The sequence below is a fragment of the Dendroctonus ponderosae genome, unplaced genomic scaffold, assembly GCF_020466585.1.
Source record: "Dendroctonus ponderosae isolate FM_Combo_2020 unplaced genomic scaffold, Dpon_F_20191213v2 Dpon_F_20191213_4, whole genome shotgun sequence".
Taxonomy (NCBI): domain Eukaryota; kingdom Metazoa; phylum Arthropoda; class Insecta; order Coleoptera; family Curculionidae; genus Dendroctonus; species Dendroctonus ponderosae.
Window position 1 is genome coordinate 16,506,941 of NW_026018611.1, and position 11,455 is coordinate 16,518,395.

The following is an 11,455-nucleotide window of genomic DNA, read 5'->3' on the forward strand; positions in this document are numbered from 1 at the left end:
GGTCAGCTAGTAATTTAATAAAATCATGTCAGCTGTATCATGTAGTATAAATGCTACCTAATTCTTAATTCGCAAGCCGCATTAGAGTATTTTATCACTATTGTGTTTTAAACACTTACCTATCGAACTGTTCAATCTATGTCTCAAGTAAGGTCTTTTTGCAGCTTGTGTACAGCAATCCCTGAAAAATTAACTTTTAAAATACCTTTGTTTCAACAGAATTTCAAGACAATTTGAATCTTCATCTTTATGCTTTGATATGCATTTTTAACATTTCACATGTAGGCACTGATCCTGGCAAGGGAAAAAATTCGTTTGTTCATTAAACTTGCCCGTTCTTGCATTGGAAATACGAACTGTTTTCCACAAATCGTATCAAGATTGATTGAAAATGTATATATAAAAAGTGAGCTCTTGTTTAAAATTAGGATGCTTTTGGAAAATGGGTGATGTTTGAAGTCATGTTGCGCGAAACCCTCACAGTTTGATCATCATTAGACGCAAAATATGCTTTCAGCTTGTATTTAAAAAACTGACTAAGCTTTGAGACTCTAGTTTCCGTTGCTAGATGGAGAGATAAACTGCGCACTTTTTCATATAAAACATCATTGTAGAAATGTTTCTCACACACAATATGAAAAATCAAGATTAATGCTAGACTTCAGAACCGCACTTATTCGTTGGTTTGTATTAAGAGAACCCCTTCAGCTACGATAGATCAGTTTTCATTGCGCGATAGAGTCAAATTTCCGACGTTTCTATAACAAATACTGTTCCAGAAATGTTTCTGGTTTTCACTCAAAATTCAAACATTCAAGATTAATGCGAGCAATCAGAACCGCTCTGATTTGTTGGCGCTTAGTCTTCAGAACCGCGCTTATTAGTTGGCTCGCATTAAGAGAACTGGTTGAACCACAAAAGTATAGTTTTCATTGCGAAACAGAGAGTGAAATTGAGCATTTTTTGCAGCACACGTTGTTCTAGAAATGTTTTTAGTTTTTATACAAAATGCGAAAATTTAAGATTAATGGGAGTCTTCAGAATCGCTCTTATTCGTTGGTTCGTAATTAGAGAACCGCATGAGCAGCGAATCTTTAGTTTTCACTACGAGGCAGATGGTAAAACTGCATACTTTTCGATATCAAACATTGTCCTAGAAATGTCTCCGGTTTTCTAGCTAAATGTGAAAATTCAAGATTAGTGCGTGTCTTCAGAACAGCACCACTTACTTATTCGTTGGATCATATTTAGAGATCCAGTTCTGCTAGAAGGAACTCTAGTTTTCATTGCGAAATAGAGAGCTAAATTGCATACTTTTTAGTTACAAACATTATGATAGACCTGTTTTTATGCAAAATGCGAAAATTTGAGATTGAAGTTTAATGCGAGTCTTCAGAACCGCTGTTATTCGTTGGCTCGTATTTATAAAACCGCTTGAGGTACGAAACGCTTGTTTTTATTGCGAGGTAGAGAGTTAAATTGGATATATTTTTCTAGCAAACACAGTTCTAGAAATCTTTCTAGTTTTCACACAAAAACGAGAAAATTCAAGATTAATGCGAGTCTTCAGAATCGCTCGTATTAGTTGGCACATATAACCGGTTGAGCGAAGAAACTCTCGTTTTAATTTCGAGACGGAGAGTGAAATTGTGCACTTTTTTTGCAGCAAACGCTGTTCTAGAAATGTTTTTCGTTTTTTCGCAAAATCACAAAATTCAAGATTAATGCGAATCTTTAAGTATAACATTCGAGTAGTTTCCAGTATAATATACATAATTAATTTAAAAAAATAGTTTCACTAAATGCAGATTCTCTCGGTAATTCCAAAAAACTAAAAATTCCTCACCTGTATATTTCAACTATATTTCCCATTCCTAAAGCCAACATTTTCTTTTGAGAAAAAGCTACGTGTCCGGCTGAACTGATCAACTTGTATTCCTGAACTGGGCCCTCTAACTTTCTCACATCAAATATTTTCACTTCACTGTTGGTGGCTGCTGTTGCCATATACCTGGAAAAAAATGAAAACGCTATTTAGCACCTAACACATATATCTATTAAAAGGATTACTTACATGCCAGATGGATCAACGTGCACTGCAGTAAGAGGCGCCTTATGACATAACATTTTTGCAAGAGGTTCTCTCGAATTAGGACTCCACATTGAGACTACTCCTTTCGCATGTCCTAAGCACAGGCAGGCATTCCATGGATTATGAGTAAGCATACTTAATCTACCTAATTTTGTGTTGACCTGCGACACGATTTGGCCTAGTGAAACATCTAACCAGCTCAAGTAGCCCTCGTCGCTCTAGATTAACAAAAAAAAGATCGTTTACTTTACTGGTATTAATAAAAAACGAGTGAACACTTACGCAACTTGTAAGTAGGAAATGATATGGCAAAAATTCCAGCCTGGTAACTTTATTCAGTCTTTTAACGCAATGAAGTTCAATGCCTTGGTTATCATAGAAATAGACCCAATTCTTTTGCGCCACTGCAAACATGGTTTCCACGTGTAAGAAGCTTACATCGTGAACGCTTTCCATAACATTCATTTCACAATGGAGCCGTTTGGTAACCCAATCAAATGCTGCTACATGCCCTTTCCTGCCTCCTATAACTAGATGACGGCCATTTCTTGTGTATTTTGACCTGAAACAGCAAATTTTAGAACACTCGTATTGTGTATACCTTGAGCTAAAAACCTGTAAGGACCAAATTCAAGCTTCAACTCAAATGTCTTTGCAGCCGCTGTTAGATCTACGTGCTCTCTAATTTCACTTTGTGTAAATTGAGTTGTAGTTTCCCCATCACCCGCTTCCAAATGGCCTTCTTGTTCGGTTAATAATACCTAAAGAACACGGTTACTGCAAACAATTTCATTCCAACATGCAGTTATTTCTCTAGTACCTCGGTTTGAGCTGCTACTTGTGCTGCAAACTTTATTTGCTTTTCTTTCTCCTCGATTTTCTTTTTATGGATTTTGGTGTGTACTTTTTTCAAGTTAACACCATTTCCTTTTGCGTATTTCTCCACCAACTCTTTAGGTAAGTTGTATTTCTTTGAACCTTTGTTGACTCTAAGATTTTGCACCTTTTCCTCCGGCTTGTTGCCGGCTTTTTGGGTTTTATTAACGGATTTTTTAGGCTGCAACCGGTAGAATGTGTATAAAACATAACAAAACGTTATTGAAACAATACAGTATACCGTACGTATTGTTAAGATGATAACTTACCGTTCTGATCCTCGCCATTATTGATTACTATGAGAAATTGGAAAAAACACTAACTAGCATGCAAGACTCGAACGTTGAACATACAAAATTAGTGGTTATGTTCATTGAACATCCCTCTTTAGAATCGAGGAGCAGCTAAACAAAAGACAGTCCGCCGTTGCCGTTTACTACGATTGGTCATTTCTAATCTAGCCCCAAATTTAAACGAGTGGCCCACTTGCACCAAACATTTAAGAAAGACTTAAGGTTATGCTTAGCGTTAAGTTCGAGCCTAACTGCAAAAACGGATTGCACCAACCGATGACACGATCTTAAGTTCGTCTTTGAAAATCTCGAATTTAAGGACTCGTTCTCGAGTACTTAAGCATGACTTAGCCTTCTTCCAACCTTACTTCCAACCTTAGTCGCTAGTTAGTCAAATATACAGCATACGTATATGAATTGTGTAATCATAATGTCCTATTTTCAAAAAATAAGTACCTACGTACATCATGAAAAATTCATGATGTACGTAGGTACGAATTTCAACGTTTCATTAACGCCCTTTCTGACTAATTAGGAAAATGAGAGATGGCGGAGTTTCATTTGGCTGTACCCAATCACCATCAAAAGCAGCAAGTGATTGATTCACGCCATACAAGGCCTTATTATTTACAACGAATAATAATATTTTATCTGCATTGCCCCTGGGAACCGAAGGCACGGCACAACTCCTCCGCCATCAGTTTTATAAAGTTTTTAATTTTGGTTGGAAATGTGCTTCCGGATGTCTTCTTTTAGTTTAGTTATTGTAGAATTTCCTGATTACTGCGGTCGTAGGCAGAATTGTTGTTTAAAAATTAATTATTAATTGTTTTGACAAATAGCATTAAATTGGCCCGACATTTTCTACCATGTTGACTGCTGTTCTTGCGAAGACACAGCATCTGGTTTTTTTATTGTTATTATTTTTATTATTATATTTTTTATTTTCGGTGATCTTAATGAAACGCAACGAGCTCTAAAAGAGTATCTCTTTCCGAAGCACCAAAATTAGGAGACCCATTCTGTTTTGCAGCCATGAGTGAAACAAAATTTTAAAAAGGTCTCGAATTTCGGTTAGAAACAACACAGACATGCAGAACAMAACGAAAAATACAGAGTTGCCGGTTATTGCCTGAAGCTTAGCTAAGAACACTTGAAAAACGGATGGTGCAACTCATTGAAACTTACGTCGGACTTAAATTTCAAGGTATACTTAGGTGAGGACGTGCTTAGAAGAAGTTTGGTGCAAGTGGGCCCACGGAAAATATTGTATATGACACTCCGAGTCATATTTAGGACACTGCAAAGAAATTGGGATTAAGAGATTTTTAAATGTTGAGCGAAAGCTTAATCGAAATCCTCACTTCACTCTTCAAGTCTGATTATTCTAAATTCCTGAAAGAATATGGAACACTAGGCCATATGATAAGGACCAACTTTGAAACTTTAGAAAATAAACTCACATTTTTCCTTCCGTAAAATGGTGAAATCAATAGCACTAGTGAAACAACTAAATTGAGAGTTGTGTTTGACGGGTCAAGTAAGTCTTCCACTGTGTTGTGTCCAATAAAACTACCCGTCTTAACTTCACAACCCGGTTCAAAATAAAAAGCTAAAGTTGCTTAACTACTTTAATAAACAGACAAAATCACTCCAAACAAAGGAACTACTGAACTCTACTTTATTTTACAAAAACAGGGGTGCGTTCTCAACACAAAGCACCCAATCACACTGCCCATTTTTTACGATCCTTAACCTATTGACCCACTAGCGGGAATTTTAAAAGCCAAAAACTATTTACTAGACAGAGGTGGAGGGCTGATCCTGGACAGTGGTGGATCATAGAAGGCTCTAACATCCTCCCACCTGAGTCACGCTAAACTAAACTAAGTTAGTGACTCACATAACACAAGAGCCCTTCCAGCAGCAAAATTCTATAGTAAATATGCCTATAACTAACGTACTGAAATGTGACTAAATACTTAAAATTAAACAACTATAGGCAATACATAAACTAGACTAGAAAGATCTGTTACATAAACTTTTTCGGTACCTTAATAGTACGTCCGCTTCGCGAAATGCGTTTAATAGGCACGGGAGCATCGTCTATAGGTTTCGCGCACTTTACCGCACCTTTGAAAGATTCAACAACGTGTTGGGAATCATTTTCACAATCTTCGGTTCAATGGTCACTGGTATAAGTTTAAAACAATCCGCAGAACTAACAGGTTTATCCACATCACCTTCCAAAGGGTATAATCGCTGACCTGGCCTCAATAAAGAGCCTCTAGCAGTATTTACCCGCACGAGTCGGATCTGTCCATTCTTACCCGGAATCAGTTCGCTCACTCGTCCCAGCGGCCACTGGACGCGTTTGTCCATGTCATTCCCCACAAGTACCACTTCTCCTAAAGAGATTTGTCTGCTAGGCTTCTTGGAACTCCAAGACTTCAACTGACCTAAGTATTCCGATCTAAATCTCAGTCTCAAGTCGTCTCTGAGTTTCTGTTTATAAATAATCCTTTTACACAGTGATTGAGAGTCAACCATATCGCAATCAGGTACTCCAGAACTCTCTAGCTCTCTCAAGAACATCATGGGTGTCAAAGGAATCAGGTCATTTGCATCACTGGAAAGGTAAGTAAGTGGACACAAAGAAGTGTAGTCAGGTCCTCCTATGTTAGGCATGCTCGGCCTAGAACTTTTCGCAAAATCTGCTTTAATAGTCCCACCATCCGTTCCCAGAAACCGCCCCACCAACTAGCAGATGGAGGATTAAAACACCATGAGATTTTGTCAACACTATAAGTCGCGATGATCTTATCCCAATCAAGTCTTTGAAAACAGTTACAAGTACCCACAAAATTGGTACCATTGTCGGAATACACAGTCTCCTTGTCTTCGGACCATTGTCGGAATACACAGTCTTACTTGCATAAAACTAACAGTCGACAAACTAGTACACAACTCTAAATGTACAGCACCGCAGTTATGGACGAAACGTCAGGAAGAAATTCCCATAGACCACGGCTTCAAATCCCGGAAAACATTCCTATATGTGATTCAGTATACTGTCAAATATACAATAAGACAAACTTTTTAAGAGATTTATTTAATGGTTTAAGTTGTTCATTTAAATACTATGAATACAAAATCTGATAATTATTTAAGCTGATCAGAATAAATCATTTGTAAATTATTAATATATAGGGTGATTCAAAATTGGCGTCATTCCTCTGGAGGTGTTCTCTGGCGCTGTTATAGGAGTACAGAAAAAATAGTAAATTAACTTAATTGTTATTAGAAACTGAGAAATTTGCAAAAAACTATATCAGAGATACGGCAGCAATGTTTTTCAAGGTAATCTGCTTAATTAACTTTGCGCAAATACGTGTTACGCCGTAATTATTTAAAACTCCGTTAACCATGGAAAAATAGAGAGTGACAATAAGATAGACAAGGATAAACTGTAAATTATTATTATATAATAATTTTTAATTAGCCTGAGTGTTTCTGTCAGTCAGATGTTGAATGTTTTGTATTTTTATGTTGTTAAGAAAATTTTGTTTTGGTTGTGATGATAAATAAGTTTTGACAGTGTTGTCCAAACGGAAAGGATGTTCTTCTCTTCTTGAATATTAAAAGTGGTTAAAGTTAAAGATAATTATCAGTCCTTTAATCCCAATATATTCAACAGATTATGGGCCCAGGCATATATATGTAGTTGTTCCTGGATGTGTGAGATCAAGATTTAAAAAAAAATGGCCGCATCAGGAAAAAAAGGTAGCCCTGGAAAAGTTGGGCATATCACAATTCTGTGGAAAGGACGATGACTGCTGGAAGTTTAGGATGGAAACTATTCTAGACAGTAATGATGTCAAGAAATGCATAGAAAATGAGGAAATGGATCCAAATGAAGAATTCCAAAGACAGGATAAGAAGTGCAAGGCCATATTAATACAGTGCATTGCCAATTTCCACTTGGAATATGTCACGGACAAGAAAACTGCTTATGGAATGTGGAAGGCTTTGGAAGCTGTGTTTCAGCGCAAAGGAATTGCAAGTCAATGACTTTTGAGGAAAAAGCTATTATCCATGAAACTATCTCAAGGTGACTTGTTGGAAACTTATTTTGTGAAGTTTGAGGAAACCATTCGTGAGTTGAAGTCAGTGGGTGCCAAATTAGAAGAAACGGACATTGTTTGCCATCTTTTGTTGACGTTGCCTAGATATTATGATCCACTTGTTACTGCTTTTGAAACTTTGAAACCAAACAAACTTACATTAGAGTTTGTTAAAGGGAAATTGTTGGATTAGGAAGTCAAGAGATTGAATCAAAATGATAATTATGTGAATGCAAATTCAAGTTCAGCTTTTAATACTCATGGAAAGGAATCAAGATCAGGAAAACCGCATGGAAATTATATGAAGAAAGGGCATGATTGGACTGAAGGAAATGGTCAAAATATGGGTCAGAGACAACACTTTAAATTCAGTTATAACTGTGGGAAGGCTGGACATAAAAGGTCAAATTGCTGGAAAAACAACAATGGGGGTTTTCGACAAGGTCATAATGCGGATAGAGCTGACCAGGACCAAGAAGAGGAGGATGGTTTAGCATTCCTGACCTCTGCATTCATGGTGACCAGTGGAGAAGATGCTCTAGGAACTGTTAAATAATACTTGGATTCTGGAGCGACTGATCACAAGGTTAAAGAAGCAAACTATTTTAAAGAAAGCCGTAAGTTTAACAAACCACTTAAGATTAATATTGCTGAGAATAGAGTCGTAGTTTTTGCAACAGAGATAGGAAATATTGAAGAAATGTTTAAAGGTGAAACTGATTATGTAGATTTAACATTGAAAGATGTTGTTTTTTTGTGCCAGATTTAAAATATAATTTAATGTCAGGACAAAAAATTTAAATATCTGGATTTGATGTATTGTTTAAAGCAGGGAAAGTGTTTATTAATAAAGGAATGCAGAACATAGCCATTGGAAATCGAATTAATGGTTTATATGAATTGACATTCAAGTTCAGGAAGTTTGAAGCAACAAATTGTCAATGTTCTGCATTAATATTGAATAAACAAACTGATTTGATGACTTGGCATAAGCCATTAGGGCATTTAGGATATCAGAAGAGGTTAAAGTTGTCAAATAATATGGTTACAGGTTTTGTTCGTAAAGATGTTAGATGTAACAAAGAACCAATTTGTGAAGTGTGTGTTAAAAGTAAGATAACTCAGTTACCTTTTAATAAGAAAAGTGAACCAAAATCAAGAAGGGGTTTGGAATTGATTCACTCTGACATTTTTGGCCCTTTAACACCTGAAACCCATGATGGGAAACGTTATTTTGTCAACTTTTTAGATGATTTTTCTCATTTCTGTATTGTATATCTAATTAACCATAAGAGTGAGGTTTTTGACTGCTGGAAGCAATTTGTTGTTAAGGTTTTTGCTAAATTTCCCACTAGAATTGCTTCTCTTTGTTGTGATAATGGAAAGGAATATTTTTCTAGGGATTTCAGTAATTTTTGTAGGTCAAAAGGTATACAAATTAAAGCCACCATTTCTAACACATCGCAGCTCAATGGGAAAGCAGAGAGATTGAACCGGACCTTACTTGAAAAGGCACGAGAAATGATACTAGAATCAAAAATTGAGAAAAACATGTGGGCTGAGGCACTACTTTGTACAGTTTATCTGACAAATAGAAGTCCCACAGCAGCTTTAGGGAATGGAATAACACTTGCAGAAATTTTCTACAACAGGAAACCAAATTTAGCAAATTTAAAAATTTTTGGAAGTGTAGTTTACAAACACATTCCAAAACAAAAGCAGGAAAGCCAGTTAGATCCCAGAGGGACAGTTTGCATTATGATAGGATACACTCATAATGGCTAAAGACTGTGTAATATTGAGACACAAAAAGTGGAATTTGGTAGGGATGTAGTGTTTGATGAAAGTAAGAGAATTAATGATTTACAAGAAGCAAGGCTAAGAGAAACAGTTATTGATATGAACTTAGAAAATGAGAGTATGATTGGTAATATGAAAAAAAAAACACAGGAACGAAGCCCGCAACAAGAGGAAGGAACATCTAATGAGATTATTGATAGGGGAAAAAAATATGAAAATAATGAAGAACAAGACAAAAACCAACGTAGAGAAAGAAAAATGCCCACTTATCTACCAGATTATGAAGTTTATCACGCTACATTAAATATTTATTCATTTTTTGAAGAAGTAACTAACAGTCTAGAGGAAGCTAAAACAAGAGATGAGAAAAATCAAACGTGGACTTTTGTGGATAGACCTAAAAGTGGAAGAGTAGTTGATTGTAAATGGGTGTTTACCGTCAAGAAAAACCAGGAAGGAGAAACAGTAAAGTATAAGGCACGTCTGGTTGCTAAGGGATTCATGCAAAAGAAGGGTTTTGATTATGATGAAACATATGCATCTGTTGCAAAGTTGACGACTATAAGAACTGTTTTAGCCATAATCAATCATCAGAACCTATATGCTGAACAAATGGACGTAAAATCAGCATTCTTACATGGTACCATTGATGAAGACATATATATGAATATTCCCGAGGGTATAAATCAAGACAAAAATAAAGTTTGCAAGCTTCATAAAGCTTAATATGGACTTAAACAGGCTCCCTACAGCTGGAATAAAAAATTTCATAAATTTGCATTAACTCAGCAGCTTATCAGATCCAAGGGTGATCCATGTTTAACTGTTCGTAAGGATAAAGACTTTAAATTGTATCTTTTGCTTTATGTGGGTGATCATATTATAACAAGCAATCAGATGAAAATGATTCAGTTTTTAAAAGAAAATCTAATCAGGAATTTTGAAATGCAAGACTTTGGAAAACTGAACTCATACTTAGGAATAACAATTAGACGCACTGATAAAGGAATGTATTTGAATCAAAAACATTAAGTAGATAAAATTTTAGAGAAATTTAATATGGTAAATTGCAACCCAGTAAAGACACCTCTGAATAAAGATTATGACATGGATGTTGAGTCATTTGAAAAATTGGAAGGAAATAAACCAGTTCGAGAACTTATAGGATCATTAATGTATCTGATGTTGGGAACTCGACCAGATATAAGTGCAGCTGTCAGCTTTTGTAGTAAACCGAGTAAGTGAAATCCAAACGTTATCGAGCGTGCAGGATTGGGGTCACGTGAGATCAACGGATAATCTTGCTGATCTGGTTTCGAGAGGTGCCTCATCGAGGGATCTCGCGAACAACAGCTTGTGGTGGTTTGGTCCAGATTGGTTCAGTCTGAATAATCGTGAGTGGAACTTACCAAGGGAATCTCGAGAGGAAACTCATACAGAAGAGCGGCAAATTACGTCATGCTTGGGGGTGTCAAACCAAACCAATGTTTTCATCCAGTTGCTTCGCAGATTTTCATCTTTGAGTAGAATTCTCAGAGTTTTGGCTTTTGTATTGAGATTTGTTACAAATGATACATCCAGCTCGAAGCAATTCGGAGCTTTATTACCGTCAGAAATCAACAAATCATTTAATACTTTAATTTTAGTGGGCGGTCGGCTAAAACACACATCACAGTTCTTTGACAGAAAATATCGTAAATACTCCCTAGTAGGTATTTGTTAACTACGCTTATTATAACTCAAGAACATGAACGACTCTTACATTGCAGGGTTCAAAAACTACTGTGCTCCATTCGGAAAAGGTTTTGGCTAATATCTGGACGCAATACGTGCAAAAAGGAAAAAAAATCTGGGAAGCTGGCATAAAAAGTGCTAAGGCACGTTTACACCAACCGTGTAATCGGCGTTAGAGTCTTAAGTTTCGAAGAGTATGCTACTGTATTGACACCGATCGAAGGTATATTAAATTCGCGTCCATTGTGTCCCCTGACGTCAGACCCAGAAGACCTTTCGGCCTTAACTCCAGTCCACCTTTTTTTGGTTAAATATTATGATATGTACTAATTATTTATAACTTAATATCGTATTTCATTCGAGAAATAATCTCACTAAATACCACTCGAAATTTAAAATTGACCAAATAATTTTTCACTCTGGCATGTTTTCCTTGCAAATTATGGAAAACATGCAATCGTGAAAAACTATCAGTAATTTCAAAGCTCTCGTGGTATTACCGCAAATAATTTCACGTCGTCATGGAATCATAAAAA

At 36.2% G+C, this 11,455-nt stretch overlaps 1 protein-coding gene across 1 annotated transcript in view; it reads right to left on the minus strand.

Annotated features, from left to right (window-relative positions):
• LOC109546322 (WD repeat-containing protein 46) overlaps window positions 1-3,545 on the minus strand; it is a 7,421-nt gene extending 3,876 nt beyond the window's left edge. Inside the window, exons 1-7 of the mRNA XM_019917240.2 lie at window positions 3,238-3,545; window positions 2,913-3,149; window positions 2,708-2,853; window positions 2,375-2,654; window positions 2,075-2,310; window positions 1,847-2,011; window positions 120-181 (exon numbers count right to left, since the gene is read on the minus strand). Coding sequence (XP_019772799.1) covers window positions 120-181; window positions 1,847-2,011; window positions 2,075-2,310; window positions 2,375-2,654; window positions 2,708-2,853; window positions 2,913-3,149; window positions 3,238-3,255 — 1,144 coding nt within the window. The 5' untranslated portion in view covers window positions 3,256-3,545. The remainder of the gene's footprint in view (window positions 1-119; window positions 182-1,846; window positions 2,012-2,074; window positions 2,311-2,374; window positions 2,655-2,707; window positions 2,854-2,912; window positions 3,150-3,237) is intronic.
• Between the last annotated feature and the right edge of the window lie 7,910 nt (window positions 3,546-11,455).